At 45.3% G+C, this 23,516-nt stretch overlaps 1 protein-coding gene across 1 annotated transcript in view; it reads right to left on the bottom strand.

Annotated features, from left to right (window-relative positions):
* LOC137432828 (uncharacterized) overlaps positions 1 to 23,516 on the bottom strand; it is a 55,307-nt gene that overhangs the window by 14,782 nt on the left and 17,009 nt on the right. The window contains exons 4-5 of the mRNA XM_068125068.2: positions 15,190 to 15,294; positions 1,222 to 2,971 (exon numbers count right to left, since the gene is read on the bottom strand). Coding sequence (XP_067981169.2) covers positions 1,222 to 2,971; positions 15,190 to 15,294 — 1,855 coding nt within the window. The remainder of the gene's footprint in view (positions 1 to 1,221; positions 2,972 to 15,189; positions 15,295 to 23,516) is intronic.

Below are 23,516 nucleotides of genomic sequence, written 5' to 3'. Positions count from 1 at the left end.
TGTGTGTGTGTGTGTGTGTGTGTGTGTGTGTGTGTGTGTGTGTGTGTGTGTGTGTGTGTGTGTGCGCAATATCATATTAAATATAAATTTTCCTTATTGGGTGCAGGTAGGGGAGTGTTTTAGGAACCCAACAAATTGATTTCTTTAAAATGCCAAGAGGTAGAAAGAACATCACCGGGCAACGCCGGTACTCCTGCTAATAAATGAATAACACCCCAATTTCCTTTAACCGTGGCATGTGTTTGTTCTGACGAAATTACGGGAACCTCCGTAGTTATAGGTTGATTAAAAAAAATTGAAAGTGGCCCGGATAAAGGGGGCCCGAGACTTAGTATTACCCTGGGGCCCATTATTAGAATCCATGGGATACTATTATATACTTAGTATCCATGGGATTCTATTAGTATTAATATTGTTTTGTAATAAAATTAATATTATGCTATTATCATTAGTTTTGATATTATAAGCATCCTCGGAAAATATAATAAATAATAATAAATTTCATTTTTATACCTCTTTTCAAATGCAAAGAAATCTCAAAGTACTGAATAAGGGAAAATCAGTTGTTCAGTTAAAAAAGAAAAAAAACCGTAATAAGTAATAAGAATCAAAAATGTAATATAGAATGTAATAAGAATCAAAATAGAGAAGAGTAGAATTCCATAAAAAAACAATTCTCAATGAAAAGAAAAATCTAATTGCATATAATAAAAACAACAATGGGGAAGCAATGGAAAAACGCCCTGATAAAGCTGTGTTAACACGGATATACACCTCGACACGCAACCCCAATAGCGGGGAAAACCCCCTTGGTGGAGAAAACCCTCTTGGGGAAGGGGGCAAATGAATTTGCTACAACCTTCATTGTGTGACCCTTCGTCTCACTCTGAAGTTTGGTTGATTGGATAAGTAACGACCGAATGTATTGGGTCAAAAATCGTCAGACAGACAGACACCAAACTTCGTATTTTAATATGATATCCGTGTTTACTAACTCATAACTACTGTATCTTTACAACTGTAAAATCTCATGGAAATTGATGGTCATTTAGTATATGATTTGCTCTTCAAATCATGAAGACAGAGAGTGAGAAATGAGGAGACGTAAGGGGAATTATCCACAATGCTTGAAAAAACTTGGTGAGAGTCACTGCTGTGACTCTTGATCAGTATTACAACATTCCTGTTCTAACAAGGAAAATAGATATAACTGAAACTTACCATCAAAGTCCTCTTGAAAGTTGGAAGAGAGCTGACTCTGCGCCATATTTGTGGAACTACCAACACAGCACCCTTTTGTAGCCTCATCACAAAGTTTTTCATCTTTGTCTCCCTCGACAATGTCCCTCACTCGTGAACTCACAATCTCTGTGTGACTATCTTTGCTCCGTCGACTTCCTATGTTTTGAGCTGCAATCAAATCTTGGCCTTGTGTTTCATCTCCTAAATATTTGGCGCTTATTTCATTACTAACCATTTCTGAAGATTCCAATCTAACCTTCTCCTTTACCTCATTTGCCATGGAGGTCGGAGTCCTTTTTTCCACAGTTTGGCAGCGAGTGCTTTCAGCCTCTGTAGTAGCGATGATTCCTTGGAATGTTGTTGCCCTGGCAGATTGTTCCGTTATTGAAACGGTTGACTGAGTTTTATCCTTCAAAGTCATTGTTTCTCGTTCTGTCTTTTCTCCCTTTTGTTCTATTGTGTCAGAATAATTAAATGCAGGTTTTCCCTTGAGATCCACCATTTCATTTTGCTCTAACACCTTTCTGTCACCCCCTTGAGGGTACATCGCATCTCTCATATCAGCACAAATTTTCAATCCATTGTCATCGACTCTTTGAAAATCCACTGCTGGTGCAGCTAGCTCAACATTATCTGTCGCACAGTCCTCCGTTTCGATTATTGCATCACTCGCAGCATCCTTGCATTCCACCAAGCCAGTATTGCTTCCATTAGTATAATTTCCATCGGTTAACTTTCTGTCTGAATTGGTAATGAAGACAGGATTTGTAACGATGTCACCAATACCAATGACATCACAATGTGCACTACCTACACGAGAATCTCTGTAATCAGTCACCCCTGGTTTCTTGGCTGGACTCTTAGAACCGTCTGAACATGCAACTTCAGCTGAATGAAGCATATCGTTTTCCAACCCTTGACTTTCTTGAGAAGACTTTAAACAACACTCAAAAGAGACGGGAATCGTTTGAAACACTGAAAGTTCATTTGCAGAAAACCTTCGGTGATCATTAAGCATCTCGCCCGGAATAATTTTACTGTTTTCTGCACTCCCTGTAAAAATGTTGGGGGAACTGCTAAACACGTCTGTGACAATCTCTGCCTCAGTCTTCCCAATCAATGAATCATTACATTTGGGCTTTTCAATAACTGTATCTGCTCCTTTCAGCGACTCTGTACCAAGAACACTCACGCCATCATCAACATGCACTTGCAAGGTCGAGGTAGTTGGACCAAGTGATTTACTGTTTTCAATTTCCACATCAAATTCATCACATCCCTCCCTTTGAAGCACTGAGCTTTGCTTTACAAGAGGTTCAGCTTGATCTGTCTGTACCTTACTCACTGTTTCTTTCTTTTGATTTTGACCATTATCCTGCTTTTCTTGTTCATTGCCAACTTCTATAGCCTCAAATGGCTTCCTGGACGCACCTTCAGTGATTTCGAAGACACCTCCTTCTGAAGTCACTTTTGTGGACATGGTATTGAAACTGGCGTCACCAATTTCTGTGGAATATTTTCCCATAGCTTTTTGCTGTTCCATTCCCAAATCAAGTTGAATATTCTCCTGGTTTAGAGATGCATTTTCAGCAATCCCAGGCAATGGCCATGAATCATTCTTTTTATTCACTGTGATTTTGGACTTGGGAATGTCTTCATCATCCAATGTAATGTTTTCAATATTGGCTTTTTCACATGAATTTTCTTCAGCGATGTGTCCTGCTTCCTCCTGTACATGGCAAAGACAAATATATTCTTACAGGTAAGTACACCACTTATGACATCATCCAAGTAAAAAACAAAATGTTTTTTCATGAGCAAATGTGTCAGTGAAATGATATACATTATTACACGAGAGTACAAGTATTGCATTATAATAGTGTTGTGGTTTTGTGGAGCCCCAAAAAGATCCACACATAGCTAAACCAGTTTTTTTTTTTTTTTTTTTTTTTTTTTTTGAATACAAGATCGAGGCTCGTGAAAGAGCAAACATTAATCACACAAAAAGACAAACCGACACACAAAACACAAAAAACAAGGGGAGCGGCAGACAAGATGGGGAGAGAGGGGGGAGGACACAAAAGAGAGGGGGAAGAAGGGGAAGCACACAAACACAACATTTGAGAGCAGGGACATCGGGAGGACTTGGGGGGAGGTGGGAGAGGATTAAAACATATGAACACTGCAAGGACTCTGGGGTGAATTACCGGGGGTAGAAAAGATCAAGGTTTTCGATGGGGGAAGATAAGAGATGGTGGTGAACAGCTGTTTTAAAGACCTGGAGGGAGGAGTGGGATTGAAGGGAGTGGGGGAGTTTGTTCCAGAGGCGGGAGAAAAGGGGAATGAAAGAGTGAAGGTGAGCAGAGATCCTAGACTTTGGCAGTTTAACCATAAGAGGGTTGCAGGCAGATCTTGTGCGACCTGAAGGAATATTGGGGGGACAGAGCACAGAGAGAGCTGGGGGAGCAAGGCCGGAGAGGAGTCGGTAGAAGACAGAAAGACCACCAACCTGCCTGCGGTGAGTGAGTGAAAGGCCCTCGGCGTTGACTACATCGCAGGAGATTCCAATGATTCTGAAAGCTTTGGCCTCAACAGCGTGAAGCCGAGCAAGGTGTGAGGCAGGAGCACCAGCCCAGAGGGGGGAACAGTATTCCATTGAGCTGCGGATGAAAGCCTTGTATGTGGTGAGGCGCTCAGGTGTGCCAAGGAAGGACTTCGCACGACGGAGGATGCCCAGTCGGCGACTGGCTTTGGAGGCCAGCTTGGAAATGTGGTTTTCCCAAGAAAGATCATGGCAGATAGTGAGACCCAAAAGCTTGAGCGCCAGAACTTCTTGGAGAGGATTGTTGAGAAAGTAGATGGGAGGGTTGTCCAGTCGGTCCTTTCGGAGAGACATTGTAAGAGTGTGAGATTTGTCAGGATTGAAAGACATGTTCCACTTGTTTGACCAGTCTGTGATTTTGTCCAGGTCTGCAGAGAGTGAGGAGGCTGCAGACTGCCGATCTGAGGGATGAGGAATGGAGCGACAGAGAGTAGAGTCGTCAGCAAAGAGATAGAGAGGATTTTCAAGAGAGTCAGAGAGATCATTGATGAAGACCAGAAAAAGCACAGGGCCCAGAACACTACCTTGGGGAACTCCAGCCTGAACAGGAAGAGGAGATGAGAGAAACCCATTCAGGGCCACACGTTGACTACAACGAGAAAGGAAGTCCGCCAGCCATGCGTGGAGATTTCCATGGATACCAAAGGAGGAGAGTTTGGAGAGCAGAGCAGGGTGCCAGACCGTATCGAAGGCACGTGAAATGTCAAGGGAGACAGCTCTAATTTCCTGTTTGGCGTTGAGGACCTCCATCCATTGTTGAGAAAGCAGAAGCAGCATGTCCAGAGTAGAGTGACCAGGTCTGAAACCAAATTGATGATCAGAGATCAAGCCATTGGAGAAGAGGAAAGATTTAATATCTGAAGCAATGATGGATTCCATGACTTTGCTGATAATTGGGAGAAGGCTGATTGGTCTGTAGTTGCTGGGATCTGTTTTTGCACCTTTTTTGTGCAAAGCGGTGATGTTGGCTGATTTCCAAGCAGATGGCAGATGACCTTGAGCAAAATAGAGGGTGAAGAGAACAGAAAGAGGGAGTGAAAGAGCAGAAGAACATGATTTTAGGACCCGTGGGCTGATGCCGTCAGGACCAGTTGCAGAATCAGAGTCGAGGGTTGACAGAAACTTTTCCACCTTGTCAGGAGGAAAGGACACAGAGTCCAGGAGCAGCTGGGTACGACTGGGTATGGTGGGTACAGAGAGGGATGGGTTTGGGACACAAGATTTAGAGGCAAACACAGAGTTGAGGCATTCAGCTTTTTCACGTGCGGAGTCAGCCGTTAAGCCGTTTGAGGTGAGGGAGGGGATGGAGGGGGAACAAACACCAGAAACAGATTTGACCAGACACCACCAGGATTTGGAAGAGGGAGACAGATAAGAGAGTTCGGTCTTGAGAATGGTGAGATATTGTTTCCTGGCTCTCCTGAGGGTGGACACACACTTGTTTCGGGCTTTGTGAAAGGAAATGAGATTTCCTTCCGTTGGAAGTTATTTCATAGTTTAGTATACATAGCTACAGTATAACTTCTTATTCTTAAAACTTTAGTTACAGTATAACTATACTCTTTAGTTTAATTGGCTAAAGTCCATATTGATAGATATGTGTTGCGACTGTGATTGTGTCGTAAGAAACCCCACGTTGTCATTTTTTTCAATCCACATCCTTTTCCTCACACACGAACACATTTTTCTCACAGCCCCCGAAACTGCTTCAACCCGTTTCATGAATGCCTGAGACAAAATATTGCGCCAAAACTCAAGTCTGTCACAAGCCCACTCTCATCACAGGCTGCAACAAGTTTTGTGAACGCCTGTAAAAGTATATTGAGACAAGACCCACTGAGGTTTCTGAAGGTAGATGGACTCCTCCCTCCAAACAGACCAGGAAGGAGTTGGACTCCCAACAGCAGCTCCTCACGCCGACAATAGAGGGTTGGGGGAAGGGTTCGCGTGAAGGTTCAAGCGAAGGGGGGTTTTGAGGATCTATCAGACAGCACGGAGAGCCTTTTTAAGCAAGGGGGTAGGAGGGCCGGGACAATTGGAGACTCGAAGCTTGAGAGGATTTCAGGTCTCTGTTGGGGGCTTGATAATTATTATTCGCACTAATGCGAGGGTCCTATCGTTCTTCTCTCCTTTCATCTTTCTCCCTTGGCATGCTTCTCTTTGTCATTCCTTTAGCTTTGCTTGCTCGTGTTTCTTTCTTTCACTCTCCTATGCGCTTTATCTATTCATTTCTCACCACACCATTCGTTCTTCAATCTTTCCTGCATCTTCTGTGTCTGTGCTTTCACTCTCATCCTTATTTCTTCACCTTCCGCCCTTGTACACCTTCACATCCACGTCCCCACATCCACTAGCTGCGTCGCTGGACCGTCCCCCTCATCTACAGCACTCGGGCGTCCTGCCAAGAGACGCATTGCATACGTCCAATGGATGATGTTACTGTTCCACGGGGAAACACCGGTGCCACTTCTGTACGAGGTGCAGTAGGGGAGCGGAGCAAGGTGGGTTCCAGTTTTGGTCAAAATGTGGGAGCCAGATATATATGTACATACATATATATATACAGTCATGTGAAAAAGTAAGTACACCCCATGTAAAGTTTGGACTTTTTATACATATTTCAACATACAGCTATTTGATCTTCATTTCAACAATAGTGATAGATAAAGGTGATATAATATAACAAATATCATGAAACATTTACATTTTGTAATACATTGTATAATTTAAATAAACATAAATGCAAATTTCGCATGTGGAAAAAGTAAGTACACCCCTATATTTATCACTACTTCAAATACCTAAAATTAGAATTAGGTGCACCAGCTCAGGTGCCAATGATTAGAACATCGTTAGAGAGGATCTTGGAGGAACCTGTCTTATTTAAACCTCAGACATATAGTTTGGTTTGCTCTTTGTTGTTGAAGTGTGCGGCGTCACCATGCCGAGATCAAAAGAGCTCTCTGAGGCCTTCAGAAAGAAGGTTATAGATGCCTACGAGTCTGGGAAGGGATTTAAAAAGATCTCTAAACAATTTGAAAACAATCATTCGACTGTCCGGAAGATCATCTACAAGTGGAGAAGATTCCAAACAACTGCCAACTTGTTCAGGCCAGGCCGCCCCAGCAAGTTCAGCCCGAAAGCAGACCGCAAGATGCTTAAAGAAGTCTCTAAGAACCCCACAATGTCATCACGGGACCTACAGGTAGCTCTTGCCACTGTTGATGTCGAAGTGCACGAGTCTACCATTAGAAAGAGGCTGCACAAATTTGATCTACATGGGAGGTGTGCCAGGAGGAAACCTTTGCTGTCCAGAAAGAACATCAGGGCAAGACTAAAGTTTGCCAATGAACACCTAGGCAAAGACCAGCACTTCTGGAACAATGTGCTCTGGACAGACGAGTCAAAGGTAGAGCTATTTGGCCACAGTACCAGAAGACATTTTTGGCGAAAACCAAAGACAGCATTTGACCACAAGAACCTGATACCAACTGTAAAGCATGGTGGTGGAAATATTTTGGTTTGGGGCAGCTTTGCTGCATCAGGGCCTGGGCAGCTCACAATCATAGAATCCACTATGAATTCTTCATTGTACCAGAGGGTGCTTGAGGATAATGTGAGGCCATCTGTCGGAGAGTTGAAGCTCAACCGAAGGTGCACCTTGCAACATGACAATGACCCTAAACATACCAGTAAACCCACCAAGGAATGGCTGAAAAGAACGAAATGGAGGGTTCTGGAATGGCCAAGTCAAAGCCCGAATCGAAATCCCATCGAGATGTTGTGGGGGGATTTGAAACGAGCTGTGCATGCAAGAAACCCCTCAAACATCGCACAGCTGAAAGAATTCTGCATGGAGGAGTGGGCAAAAATTTCTCCCAGTCGATGTCAGAGACTGATAGACAGTTATAAGAAACGCCTACTTGAGGTTGTTTCTGCCAAAGGGGGCAATACCACCTTTTCGAGCCAAGGGTGTACTTACTTTTTCTTCAGAAGGAAATGGCATCTCTGTTAATTTTTTGTTGAATAAATTATTGCAAAGTCAATTTTTCATTGTTTTTTGTTGAATTAGATCACCTTTATCTATAGATACTGTTTAAATGAAGATCAAATATTGATATGTCCACATATGTGAAAAAGATTAAAAAAAACATTTCATGGGGTGTCCTAACTTTTTGAAAATTGCATTTATGTTTATTTAAATTATACAATGGATCACAAAATGTAAATGTTTCATGATATTTGTTATATTATATCACCTTTATCTATCAATATTGTTGAAATGAAGATCAAATAGCTGTATGTTGAAATATGTTGAAAAAGTCAAAACTTTACATGGGGTGTATACATATATATATATATACACACACATACATACATATATATATATATATATATATATATATATATATATATATATATATATATATATATATATATATATATATGTATATATATATATATATATATATATATATATATATATATATATATATATATATATATATGTATACACACATACATATATATATATATATATATACACACATACATATATATATATATATATATATATATATATATATATATATATATATATATATATATATATATACACACATACATATTGTTATAGATCGCGGTTAGGATGTTATAGACCGAGCGGTGGTTTAAAACCGCGACCTAACAAAACTCACCCGATTCCACCCGAACGTTGGTTGTATCGCACCCTAGCTGCTCAATGAGGGAAAAGACAAAAGCGACGCAATGCAAGAGGAAAACGGAGACAAAAAAAAGGTTTGAAATATTACTACTGAATTTATTTCTACTATTTACACACAAGCAACAAAAAGCAATTCAGTTTATTTACAAGTACAAGACGCAGGTGACACAGTGCAAATTTAGCTTATCTACAGACTTAACTTATTACCCAGGACAGAACAAACAAAGACGACTCACACGGGGAATTGCAGGAATCGCAGGATGTGGATGGCTGGAGGGAGAGGGAGAGGTCCAAGGGGGGGTCCCGCCGCACAACCGGCGCGTTCAGCAGCCGCCGTTCCTGCCCCCTTTTGCGGTTGCCGGGTGTCGCTGCTGCGGCGGCCTGCAGTTGCCTTGCCAGGCCTTGTCTTACTCGCTTCTCACCACCGACTTCTCACCACCGCAACCAACTGTGACCACTGACCCTCCTTTTTGGCACCCGACTCAGACCAACTATTCTCTCTCTCTTTCTCTCTCGGTGCAACCAACTCCTCCTCTCTCTCTCTTTCTCCGACCAACCCAGAGTGCATCTCCCTTTCTTCTTCTTCCGTTCCACTTCCGGTTGCGCCCTTTTATAGCGCCCCCAGCGATCGCGCCCCCCGGCGCTTTGGACACGCCCATCGGGGCGCTCACCTCGGCCCTGGCTGGTCGCACGACCCTCGGGCTCCGCCCCGGACGACGACGGGCGGGCGCGCCCCTCCCCTCCTCTGACGAGGTGGAGACACGCCTTTCTTCCCTGACTCGAGCCTCGTGGTCAATGGCGGTTATTGGAGGGGAGGAGGGGATGGAAAGGGAGAGTTTTTGGGGATGGGAAGGAAAGGGGGTCTATTCTCTTTCACTGGTGCAATGGAGTACTTTTAATTAATGGGAGACACAGCCTTATCCTAAAACACAGAATAAGAGATAACTATCGAACATGAATATCCTATGATTGGCTGACGTGTATGCTTGTGGACTATGGGACGCCCTTTTGATCTTACACAGCTCCGGAGGCAGGAGGCACAGCACAACAACAATAATAATAATCATACAGCACACAATAAAAAAAAAATATATACAGTCCTCATATCCACAACAATATATACACATATATATATATATATATATATATATATATATATATATATATATATATATATACTGTATATATATATATATATATATATATATATATATATATATATATATATATATATACTAGCAGAAGTACCCGGCATTGCCAGGCAGGGGAGGGGAGGGGGAAGGGGAGGGGAGGGGAACGGGGGGAGAGCGAGCCCCTTGATAAAGCGAGCGATTTTTTTTTGTTCATAGCGTCATAGCGATTTTTTTTTTCATAGCGTCATAGCGTCATAGCGTTCATAGCGTCATAGCGTTTCATAGCGTCATAGCGATTTTTTTTTTCATAGCGTCATATCGTTCATAGCGGTCATAGCTTCATAGCGTCATAGCGTCATATCGTTCATAGCGTTCATAGCGTCATCGCGTTCATAGCGTTTCATAGCGTCATAGCGATTTTTTTTTTCATAGCGTCATATCGTTCATAGCTTCATAGCGTTTCATAGCGTCATAGCATCATAGCGTCATATCGTTCATAGCGTCATATTGTTTCATCGCGTCATAGCGATTTTTTTTTTCATAGCGTCATAGCGTTCATAGCGTCATAGCGTCATCACGTGATCGCTCTGAGCGAATCAGCGCCCACCTGCTCTGATTCCGTTGATTCCGTGCGCTGAAATGCGCTGAGGTAAATATGAATAAAAAATATGGATCGTCAAATATTTTGAGTTCGGCCATGTTCGTCCCAGGCTCAATGGCCATGTCTATGCCAAATATCAAGCACGTAAGCCTCTCCGTTTAGGAGTCTATCGGTAACATTACACACACACACACACACACACACACACACACACACACACACACACACACACACACACACACACAAACTGTGTTTTATATATATAGATTGCAGGAGGAGGTGGTGGTCGATTGTGAGGGATCTGAGTGATATTTAGTATTGTAGGAGGTGGTGGTGGTCGATTGTGAGGGATCTGAGTGATATTTAGTATTGCAGGCGGAGGTGGTGGTGGTCGATTGTGAGGGATCTGAGTGATATTTAGTATTGCAGGAGGAGGAGGTGGTGGTCGATTCCAAGGGATCTGGGTGATATTTAGTATTGTAGGAGGAGGTGGTGGTCGATTCCAAGGGATCTGGGTGATATTTAGTATTGTAGGAGGGGTGGTGGTCGATTGTGAGGGATCTGAGTGATATTTAGTATTGCAGGAGGAGGTGGTGGCGGTCGATTGTGAGGGATCTGAGTGATATATATAGATAGTCGCGCGGCAAGGAACATCACGTGGTCGCTCTGAGCAATTGATTGCAACTCTGCGTCCTGTCGTGGGTGTGGCCAACGTGGCCTCATGCTCCCAGGTGATTGGCTAACTCGAGCTCGAGAGAGCCATAATGCGCTACGTTATGGCAAAAAATATGAATCTAAAGATGAAAGGGAAAAAAATCTATGTGGTGTGAATGGCAATGTTCGTCGCTTAAATGTGAAAAAAGGCAATTGCTTTTCGCTCTGAAATACGTGCGAACACGTAACTGAGTTAATGGCGGGAGGGAACATCACGTGATCGCTCTGAGTGAATCAGCGCGCTGCTCTGCGACCGGTCAGATTCCGGTCATAATATTTCGCGCTGAGATAAAAATATGGTAAAAGCATATTATGAAATAAATTTTTAGGTCAGCCATGTTCGTCCCAGGCTCAATGGCCATGTCTGTGCCAAATATCAAGTACGTGAGCCTCTCCGTTTAGGAGTCTATCGGTAACATTACATACACACACACACACGCACACACAAACTGTGTTTTATATAGATATATATATATATATATATATATATATATATATATATATATATATATATTGTTACGGATCTCGGGGGTCGGCGCTCCCCTTATCAAGGGGTGGTTAATCCCCTTGTCCCTTTAGCTGGCCGTCCCGAGTCCTGGGAAGCTATAACGTCCTTCCCGGCACGGCGTTCGGTAGGATTTGCTAGGCCTAGGGGTTCGCTGCTACCTAAGTACTAACGCCCACCGGAAACGAGGGAATAACTCCCGCTCGAACCACGGATATGATGGATAATGCCGAGTGGTTAGCAATCTGCGATCCGAGCTATTAACCAAGAGACTAAACCCGATTCTAGCGGTTCTGAATCGTGCCACAGGTACTCAATTGAGAGAAAGGACGGAGGCGATCGGATTAGGGAAAACCAAGAAAGAACAAGGTAATTTATTTACAAACCAAAAAGAAGAGGAAAGGAAAGAAATATACAAGAAAGGAAGAAGAAGAAGCAGGACACAGGGCAGTCTTAACTTACGACCCCAGACAAACATACGCACTCACACGGGGATTGTAGCTGGTAGGGTGGAAGGTCCAGGTAGATGGTCCAGGCTCCAGTCGACTCCGTCCAGTGGGCGAAAACCCGGCAGGCGGCTTCGCGTGTATCGTTGGACGCGAGCGGACCTTACATATAGCGGGGGGCTGGGATGCTTCAGCGTACGTAATAATTGTATGGCTGTGCCAAACACACCCTCTCCAAGGTTCTCTTATAATGCCAGCGAGTGAGTCCTTACGCAATGTGCGCTCCTGGATCAGTCCCGTTACAAAGGTTCTTCTGCACAGTACCATAGAAAGCAGTCCTTCAACAAGCGACTTTCCCAATAGTCCTTTTCAATCAGCCGTCTCCACGCAGTCCTTTGAAAGAAGTCCTCTTACAAGAGCGCCGCAGTATATCTTCTGTGAAAGGGCTCTGCGTTCGCGCTTTTATAACATGCGCCAAGATTACTACGCGCGCTCCAAAACCAGGCCCGCCAGCGATCTTTCCTCAGCCATGGTTGGCTGGTGGGGGCTTACCGGCCACGCCCTGATGGTGAGTTGACGTGGCCACACCTTTTCCTTGGCGTCCCGCCCCCTTCTTCCTCGAGCCGACCGCATGGTCAATGGCGGCGCCCGAGCGAACGCTAATCAAGGCGTGTAACAGAATTGGGAGAGAGAGGTTGGCAAAATGGACGAAAGGGCCTACTCCTTATTTGATTGATGCAACGCAGATTCAACTATTGGAAACATGGCCTTAACTAAAACACATAATAATGAAATAACTGGAATTTCTAAGGTGGCCTACGTGTTGCTGTGGCCTAACTAAGGGTGCTACCTTTAACCTTTAATGTCATGGGATATTTACAAGTAATTATTTATTTACAACAAGTGTGGGTTCTAAAACCGCAACACTGCAGCCTCCCTTTTTCCAGCCGAAACACAAGGGCTATCTTTTAGCTTAATGTGACACATAGGTGTGGTTACCCTCTACTTTTAACCTCATCCTGAGTGCGACAGTTTTAACACTAAATATGTCCCACCTGCTGCATTGCATCCGACCTAACCGACTCACGTCCACAATTTTTTTTTTTTTTTTGTATACAGAGTCGAGGCTTGTGAAAGAGCTAACATTTATCAAACAAACAAATCAAACAAACAAGCAAACAAAGTATATAAAAAGGGGAGCGGTCGACAAGATGGGGAGAGAAGGGGAGGAAGCACACAAACACAACATTTGAGGGCAGGGACATCGGGAGATGTGTGGGAGGCAGAGGGCCTGGGGGGAGGCAGGATAGGTATAAAACGCAAGGACACCAAGGACTTCCAGGAAAGAAGACAAAAGTCACCTCAAAAAAGTGGATTTGGGGTGAAATTAGCGGGGGTAGAAAAGATCAAGGTTTTGGATTGGGGAAGATAAGAGATGGTGGTGAACAGCCGTTTTAAAGACCTGGAGGAAGGAGTGGGATTGAAGAGAGTGAGGGAGTTTGTTCCAGAGGCGGGAGAAAAGAGGAATGAAGGAGTGAAGGTGAGCAGAGAGTCTTGATTTTGGTAGTTTAACCATGAGAGGGTTGCAGGCAGATCTTGTGCGACCAGCAGGAATATTTGGGGGACAGAGCCCAGAGAGAGCTGGGGGAGCAAGGCCGGAGAGGAGTCGGTAGAAGACGGAAAGACCACCAACCTGCCTGTGGTGAGTAAGTGAAAGGCCCTCGGAGATAGCGTCATCGCGGGAGATTCCAATGATTCTGAACACTTTGGTTTCAACAGCGTTTAGCCGAGCTGGGTGTGAGGCAGGAGCACCAGCCCAGAGGGGAGAGCAGTATTCCATTGAGCTGCGGATGAAAGCCTTGTATGTGGTGAGGAGCTCAGGTGTGCCAAGGAATTAATACCAATTAACCGAATTGCGGAATTATTCTGAAACTACACATACAGCCGGTGGGGAGCATTATTTACAAACTGTCACCCAGGACCTGTCTTTTGTGGGAAGAAAAAGATCTTTTTGAGAAGGGGAAAATGCCATTGCCATGCACTGCACCGATACACCATACCATATGTACCCAATAAAATGCACCCTAAATAAAGAAATGCACCAATAAGCACCATCATGCACACAAAAAGCACCAAAATGCACAACAATGAAAATGCACAGAACAAACATTTTAAAATAATAAAATGATGTCTTCTTGCTCTCTGCTCTGCTGGGCCGATGTATCTGGCTATCTTCTTGCTTGATGTTGTTTATTTAATGAAAAAGGGCACACACCACGTCCGCTTTATATTATTTATATGGCCAGCAGGGCCAACTCAGGTGGTCCACTGCCGGGCATAGATGCCACTTTAAAAACAGTGGTCCGCAAGCCAGACACCGCTGGCAACCATGGTCGGTCCCAGCAGAGAAGCCAGGCCACAGAACGTGTGGTCCATAAGTGGTGCCAGGCCACAGAACATGTGGTCCATATGTGGTGCCAGGCCACAGAACGTGTGGTCCATATGGTGCATCAGTGAATACGTGGAGCTGCCGCTGGCTATTCGCTTCCAGCCCGGAGCGTGGACCTGGAGCGGACCTCCTTGCTGTGCCTCTGCCCGAACCTTCCAGCCCTGCTGTCCCACTTGGACCCTTCTCCTTCTTCCAGTCATTCCTGCCTGCTATTCCCCTTTCGTGTAAGTCTGTTTGTCTGTCTTGGGCGTTGATAATATAAGACTGTTTAAGGCTGCACTGTGTATCTTCTTCTTCTTCTTCTGTATATTACTTTCTTTCTTCTTTGGTTTTGGTTTTGTATATAGTTAATAAATGTCTGTTATTTGTTACCTTTGGTTTCTTCTTTCCCCCGATCGCTTTAGTCCCTTCTTTCGATTGAGTACCTGTGGCACGATTTGGCCAACGCTCAGAATCGGGTTAGTCAATTGCTAACAGCTCGAATCGCGGATTGCTAAACCGCTCGGCAAATACCATCTTGTCCGTGGTTCGAGCGGTACTTGTCTCCCTGTTTTGCAGAGGGATTGGTAAAGGTATTCGGGAGAACACCTTGACCAATAACCCTGACCAATTTCACCCCACAAAAGAGCGTTATAAGTACCAGGACTAGAGACGGCCAGCTTAACAGGCCATGGGGATTAATCCCCACCCTTGCTAAGGGGAGTGCCGTCTCTGAGATCCGTAACAATATATATATATACCATCTGTATTTATGCAAGTGTATGTGGTACTCACATTGGTTCCTTGCTCTGTGCAAACTCCTGAACGCTTTCCTTTCCGTCGAGCTTGTCTTTGGAGTACTGGGACATACCTGGCACGCTTTACTGTTGGAAACAAGGCCTGCAAGGAGAGCAGATTACATGTTACATACCACTGGGCCCTGCATTGCCACTGAAGAAGCGATTCACTTCCAGTACCTGTTTGAAGAAACTATAAATAGCTCGTATATCTGTGGGACGATCACATCGGACAATATATAGTTATGCAAAGCAATCGGTGTTCATGAAGCAAAAGACAATAAGACCGTGAATCACAATGTTTTTGGCCATTTCTGGTGTCTCATCCAAAGCACTTGCCACTGTTTTGCATAACTGTCATTTATTAGCCCTCCACTTGCTCAGCGAGACGCGGTTTTGCAATTGTGTGTGTGTGTGTGTGTGTGTGTGTGTGTGTGTGTGTGTGTGTGTGTGTGTGTGTGTGTGTGTGTTACAGAATTGTGAGGAACAGAATATTTTTCCTTTTTCATTGACCATGACTCACATCCATACATTGCATTGGAACTAGAAAAGCACTCGGTAGAGACAATACCTCCGTCAGGCTAAACAGTTTACGCTTTGTATGCCACTCATATGCCAGATCTGGATTCGGACCTGAACCAAAATAGTGAACGAGTGCTTTGCAAAAACTGAATTTTTTTAGGAATTAATTGATTGATTACTTAGTTGTTATCGATTATTTATTACTTATTTATTTTCTTTCTCCTCTAGACAATACCCCAGGCACCCGTTGAGCTGGGAAGCTGATGTTTGGACACAACAGTGACCCAGTGATTTTGCTATAACAGTGTTTTTGATTAATTGATTAATCAATTAATTGATTAATTATTTAATCTTTCAATGAATTACTTAATTAATTTTCAAAACGTTACAGATTTGGATGAAACAGTGGTGATTTAGGTATGCTATTAGTCAATTGATTAAGAAATTAATTATTTTACGATTATTATTTATTTATTTCAATTATGCAATTAATGAATTATTCAATCAATTAATGAACACTGCTCCCTTCCAATTCCGTCTCGATGTAATGCACAGCGGCATCGCCAGACGCCAAAAGGCACCCTGGCAATGTTGCGTGCTGGAGAAATGTTATTTATTTATTTGGCATGGAGCGGTGCACTTTGAATGTAGGTCAACTTGTTTTATATAAACCCAAACCGGCATTGCTTATACTCACCATTTGAAATAAACCCAAACCGGCATCACCTTGACTCGCCACTTTAAATAAACCCAAACCGGCATCGCATCAACTCAACATTTTAAATAAACCAAAGCTGGCATCGCATCAACTCATCATTTTAAATAAACCCAAACCGACATCCATCAACTCACCATTTTAAATAAACCCAAACCGACATCGCATCAACTCACCATTTAAAATAAACCCAAACCGGCATCACATCAACTCACCATTTGAAATAAACCCAAACCGGCATCGCATCAACTCAACATTTTAAATAAACCCAAACTGGCATCGCATCGACTCACATCATTTTAAATAAACCCAAACCGGCATCGCATCAACTCACCATTTTAAATAAACCCAAACCGGCATCGCATCAACTCACCATTTTAAATAAACCCAAACCGGCATCACATCAACTCACCATTTTAAATAGACCCAAACCGGCATTGCATCAACTCACCATTTTAAATAAACCCAAACCAGCATCCTCAACTCACCATTTTAAATAAATCTAAACCGGCATCGCATCAACTCCCATTTTAAATAAACCCCAACCGGCAACCTCAACTCACCATTTTAAATAAATCCAAACCGGCATCGCATCAACTCACCATTTTAAATAAACCCAAACCAGCATCCTCAACTCCATCCACATTTCAAATCTGGCCTCCAAAGCCAGTCGCCGACTGGGCATCCTCCGTCGTGCGAAGTCCTTCCTTGGCACACCTGAGCTCCTCACCACATACAAGGCTTTCATCCGCAGCTCAATGGAATACTGCTCTCCCCTCTGGGCTGGTGCACCTGCCTCACACCTAGCTCGTCTTCACGCTGTTGAAACCAAAGCATTCAGAATCATTGGAATCTCCCGCGATGAAGCTAACTCCAAGGGCCTCTCACTCACTCACCGCAGGCAGGTTGGTGGTCTTTCCGTCTTCTACCGACTCCTCTCTGGCCTTGCCCCCCCCCAGCTCTCTCTGGGCTCTGTCCAGCAAATATTCCTACAGGTCGCACAAGATCTGCCTGCAACCCTCTTATGGTTAAACTGCCAAAATCAAGACTCTCTGCTCACCTTCACTCCTTCATTCCTCTTTTCTCCCGCCTCTGGAACAAACTCCCTCACTCTCTTCAATCCCACTCCACCCTCCAGGTCTTTAAAACAGCTGTTCACCACCATCTCTTATCTTCCCCCATCCAAAACATTGATCTTTTCTATCCCCGCTAATTTCACCCCAATTCCACTTTTTTGAAATACCAACTTCTGTCCTGGAAGTCCTTGGTGTCCTTGTATTTGATACTTCTGCCACCCCACTCCCCCCAAGCCCTCTCCCTCCCACACATCTCCCTGCTCTTAAATGTTGTGTGCCCTCAAGTGTTTGTGTGCTTCCCCTTCTCTTGCCTTCCGCTCCCTCTTTTTATATATTTTGTTTGTCTGGTTGATTTGTTTGTGAAATAAATGTCAGCTCTTTCACGAGCCTCGATTCAGTATACAAAAAAAAAACAAAAAAAAAAACACCATTTTAAATAAATCTAAACCGGCATCGCATCAACTCCCATTTTAAATAAACCCAAACCGACATCGCATCAACTCACCATTTTAAATAAACCCAAACCGGCATCGCATCAACTCCCATTTTAAATAAACCCAAACCGGCAACCTCAACTCAGCATTTTAAATAAATCCAAACCGGCATCGCATCAACTCACCATTTTAAATAACCCCAAACCAGCATCCTCAACTCACCATTTTAAATAAATCCACCAGGTGCCCCTGTGGGACCATACTAATAAAAGAGAAAGTGGGAAACCTGGCGGCCCCAAACTTTGCATGCACACTCAGGAAACTCAAAAGGAGAGCATGAATCAAGACTGGATAAATATTGTTGCGGTTTTGAGTTTTGTACAATAAACGTTAAATTTCCCCCTCATAGATTAGTCACACAACAACATGTAGCCTCGCGATAGTTCAGTTATTTCATAGTATTTGTGAGCATTGTCCTTTTCCTGTGTTAGTCTTGCGTTGAGTAGAATAATGAGAATAGGTCCTTTCATTGCCTCCATTGCCTTATGCCTCTTACGCCTCTTTATGCTGCCTTTGGCTTTTTGGCGCGAATTAACACGAGGCAGGCCTAGCAGGTCGGGTCGGGACCGAATGAGGACGGCGAAGAAGTTGACGGTAAGCGCAAGCCGCCAATCAGGGCTGAAGGGGAGTGGCTGCGGCAATGTGTCACAGGGCGTGGTTGGAACGTTCGAGAGGGCTCAAGGCGTATCCATATAACCCGTTGCGCAAAGCCCCCACCAGGAGTTGAGGAGAGGCAGTTCAGCGAGTTGAGTGCGGTGAGTTCGGTGAGTTATGAGCTATTGGAGAGGCATGTATTGATGAGAGTGACCAGATCGGAGAAAGACGCGCATGAACCAAATATAAGCGCTTGTATAAAGTGACGCTCGGTTGAGCTTGAGGCTGAGCCTCTATTGCATTGGGTTACGTGAGTGATAGCGCGCTGGTAACTCGACGCACTGTGGAAAGCCGCCGAGACGCGTACATTTCTCTCCTGCCTCATCTGCTGCCTTTGTTCGAGAGACGCGCTGCGAGTATCCTTTTCCACCGCCTGCTTGCCATCTTCGCGGGACGTGCTGGGACCGTGGAGAGCACGCCGGGCCGCCGTTCCTGGACGACCAAGGCAGCGCGTGGACACCATCCTACCTGCAATTCCCCTGTGTGAGTGTGATCGGGCCCGTGTCTGGGTATAAGAATAAGACTGATTAAATTCTGCTCTGTCTGCTATCTACCGACTTGTACATAAGTGTCAATAATAATTTAATTGTGTTATTCCTTTTATTCGACTGTCTTGCGTTTTCCATCATTGACTAAGCGTGGTACAAATAGAACCGCTCTAATCGGGTTCCAATATTAACAAAAACTGCACGGACCACGTGGTACGCAATCCGCTCGGTGTACTCAATTTACACGTGGCTCTTCCGAGGCTTGGTTCCCCGCTTCCGTGGCGGCGCAGGTATTTAGGTACGTGCGAGACTTGGTCCCGAAACCCTACCTTGCGTTTGCCCGGAAGAGGCGTTTCAAGTCTCGGTTACGCCGGCCCAGAAAGAACAAGGCGCTTAATCTCCCCTTGGTAAGGGTAGGAAGGGCAGCGGAAAACCGTAACAATTGGTAGTCAGGAGTGGGGATTTGGAACCCCGGACAAAATTTTTGGACACCAAAATTCTCCAAATTGCGAGCGGACGAAATTTTATAAAGATCCAAATTTTGTATTCGTACCATGGTTAGCCATGACGGTCGAATGCCGGTGGGGTAGAAGACGAGGTAGAGGTAGAATTGATGACCCAGGACCCACCGGACGAGTTGGTAGAAGAGGAGGAAATTGATGAGGGGGCGGTAGCTGGCGAAGAAAATGGCGGTGCCTCGCATGTGGCGGCGAGAGCCGAGCCCGCGGTGCCAGCGGTTTCGGACCTGTACATACTCCTAACTCAATTACGAGCAACCATAGAAATGGCGAGTGACAAATCCACCCAGGACATGAAACAAATGGGTGGTCAGATGAAAGAAATGAGGGACGAAGCAAGGTGTAACATGGAGGGGTTGGAAAACAAAATGGGTGGTCAATTGAAAGAAATGGGAGACAAATCCACCTGGGAATTGGAAAAATTTAGGGTGGCGTCGAAGAAGGATATGAAAAAGCGGGGAAGGACATAAGGCGCAGGTTGAGCGAGGATGTCGCAATGGGACACGACGAGGTGACGCGCTGTGAGGAACGCGAGGTTCAAGGGGAGGTAGGAGATTTCGGAGCCACGCACCCTGGCGAGCGCGGTGCTCCGGCCGTCGGTTGGGTCATCATGCGTGGGACCGTGAGGCCCCGCGCAGAGACGGGCCCCTGCACCTCGGCCCATCCATGCCTCCCCCCTTGGATCGAAAATGCCGGCCGGACACCCCAACCTACAGGACACAAACCAACCGCGTGGATCACTCGGCCTTTCGAAGCCGAGCAGTGACGATGTATTTCCACACGGAGAGGCTCAAGTGGAGTGGATGAATGAGAGGAGTGTACCCTACGTGGAGGAATGGTAGTTTAACCATTCCTCACACGACCAGAGCCCATGAGCATTAGATTAAGGGGATAGAGGTCCTCAATGCCAAACAGGAAATTAGAGCAGTCTCCCTTGACATATCACGTGCCTTCGATACGGTCTGGCACCCCGCTCTGCTCACCAAACTCTACTCTTTAGGTATCCATGGAAATCTCCACGCATGGCTGGCGGACTTCCTCTCTAGTCGTAGTCAACGTGTGGCCCTGAATGGGTTTCTCTCATCTCCTCTTCCTGTTCAGGCTGGAGTTCTCCAAGGCAGTGTTCTGGGCCCTGTGCTTTTTCTGGTCTTCATCAATGATCTCTCTGACTCTCTTGAAAATCCTCTGTATCTCTTTGCTGATGACTCTACTCTCTGTCGCTCCATTCTTCATCCCTCAGATCGGCAGTCTGCAGCCTCCTCACTCTCTGCAGACCTGGACAAAATCACAGACTGGGCAAACAAGTGGAACATGTCTTTCAATCCTGACAAATCTCACACTCTTACGATGTCTCTCCAAAAAGACCGACTGGACAACCCTCCCATCCACTTTCTGAATAATCCTCTCCAAGAAGTTCTGTCACTCAAGCTTTTGGGTCTCACTATCTGCCATGATCTTTCTTGGGAAAACCACATTTCAAATCTGGCCTCCAAAGCCAGTCGCCGACTGGGCATCCTCCGTCGTGCGAAGTCCTTCCTTGGCACACCTGAGCTCCTCACCACATACAAGGCTTTCATCCACAGCTCAATGGAATACTGCTCTCCCCTCTGGGCTGGTGCTCCTGCCTCACACCTAGCTCGTCTTCACGCTGTTGAAACCAAAGCATTCAGAATCATTGGAATCTCCCGCGATGAAGCTAACTCCAAGGGCCTCTCACTCACTCACCGCAGGCAGGTTGGTGGTCTTTCCGTCTTCTACCGACTCCTCTCTGGCCTTGCCCCCCCCAGCTCTCTCTGGGCTCTGTCCCGCAAATATTCCTACAGGTCGCACAAGATTTGCCTGCAACCCTCTTATGGTCAAACTGCCAAAATCAAGACTCTCTGCTCACCTTCACTCCTTCATTCCTCTTTTCTCCCGCCTCTGGAACAAACTCCCTCACTCTCTTCAATCCCACTCCACCCTCCAGGTCTTTAAAACAGCTGTTCACCACCATCTCTTATCTTCCCCCATCCAAAACCCTGATCTTTTCTACCCCCGCTAATTTCACCCCAATTCCACTTTTTTGAAATACCAACTTCTGTCCTGGAAGTCCTTGGTGTCCTTGTGTTTTATACTTCTTCCTCCCCCCCCCCCCCCCTTCCCACACCTCCTCCCCCCAAGCCCTCTCCCTTCCACACATCTCCCTGCTCTCAAATGTTGTGTTTGTGTGCTTCCCCTTCTCTCCCCATCTTGTCTTCCGCTCCCTCTTTTTATATATTTTGTTTGTCTGGTTGATTTGTTTGTGAAGTAAATGTTAGCTCTTTCACGAGGCTCGATTCAGTATACAAAAAAAAAAAAAAAAAAAAAAAAAAATGGTAGTGTTAGGCACATGGGGGGCCAACATTGGTTACCTCCATGGGGCACCGAAGCTAGCCGAGGGAGGGCTAGGATAATTGATAGGGAATTAGATGACTTTAGAAGACAAAAGATTTAAGTAGTGACATCTGTACCTATAGTGGGGACGTAGGTAGTTTAGATGGTTGTTAATGACGAAGGGAGTGCTTAGTGTAAAGGGATGACAGGGAAGCACGAGTTTTAGGGGAAAAGCAGCTAGCTAGATGATGCTGTGTGAGTGAGGAATTGTGTATTGAGAAAAAGTGGAATTGTGTTGACGTGTGTGGAAATAAGAGGTGTGTGAGCACAAAAGGTGTGTGAGAAAAGTAGTGTGTGAAGTAATTGGTGTGCGAATAAATGGTGTGGAATGCTTGGTGTGAAATAAAAGGTGTGGAATGCATGGTGCGAAGGACTGAATGGGGGAAGAGTGGAACCCATTCGCGAAAGCCCGGGGGGGGGGGGGTTAGTGTAAAGCCAGGTAGAGGGCTGAGGCAAAATTTGTATGGATGTTGACACCTGTGGTGCAGGTAGTGGCAAGTAGTGCTTTGGAGGGTGCGTGAGACTGTGGAATGGCTGGGCGTTTGGCTTAATTGGTGCGTATCGTTATTGGGGCACTCCGCCACTGGTAGTTTGTCGGCCAGGTGAGGCCGCAGGTAGGCTCTTGGAGCCAGTTAGGGTAGTTGTGAATAGTTGTGAGTGGGGCCGGAGGATTCAAAGGAAGGACCCGGGTTGCCCAATGCCAAGGTGGGCATCAGGGGGTAAAGAGCCAGGAGGGGCCTTCCCCAGTTTAGGTAGTCGCAGGAGCAGGTAAGCTCGGATGGCGACTTCAGTGGCGGGGGTGCGCAGGTAGTTGTACCTGCTAGTGGAGCCACACGACCCAGCCCCGAAATTGTGCAAGGGCACAGGCTGAAAATTTGTTGGAGTGAGACCTAAATTTCGGATGGCATCACAGAGTGGGCAATGGGAATTCGGTTTTTAGAACCACATAGTTTAAAGAGGCCGCTTGGCAGGGTACGACCCCGAGTAGGTTAAAAGTAAATGTTACTGGTGTAGTTAGGAAGAGAAATCCCCTTCGAGCCATCCACAGCCATGCACCGAGGAGGACGAAGCTCCACACCAGGACTAAGTGAACTGTTTGAGTGTAAGACGCATCACGACGCGATGAGACATTGTGGTTGTTCCATTCCTTCCTTCCTGGGAGGGATTGGGAGACGAATTTGGATTAGAGGGGGATATGGGAGACAAGATGTAGAGACGAATTTGTAAATACAAGGAAGGGCTAGGGTAGTGTAAGCCGACGTTTGGGGGTACGGACGGTTAGGGACGAGCCTGCTCTGCTCGCTCTTCCGCGCCCCTTGTGCTGCATTACCTTGTTTTGCTGTGTACCTTTGTGCCATTTTATTTCCGCTTTGCTGGTCGTGCTTCGTCTCTCCCCCCACCCCAGGACCATTTTGGAGGTGGAGTTGTGCAGCACCATCGACCTGT

Source organism: Myxine glutinosa, chromosome 8 (assembly GCF_964187855.1).
Source record: "Myxine glutinosa chromosome 8, kmMyxGlut1.1, whole genome shotgun sequence".
NCBI lineage: Eukaryota > Metazoa > Chordata > Myxini > Myxiniformes > Myxinidae > Myxine > Myxine glutinosa.
Note: the sequence above shows the minus strand (reverse complement) of the source record. Positions and strands in the feature narration are given on the sequence as shown.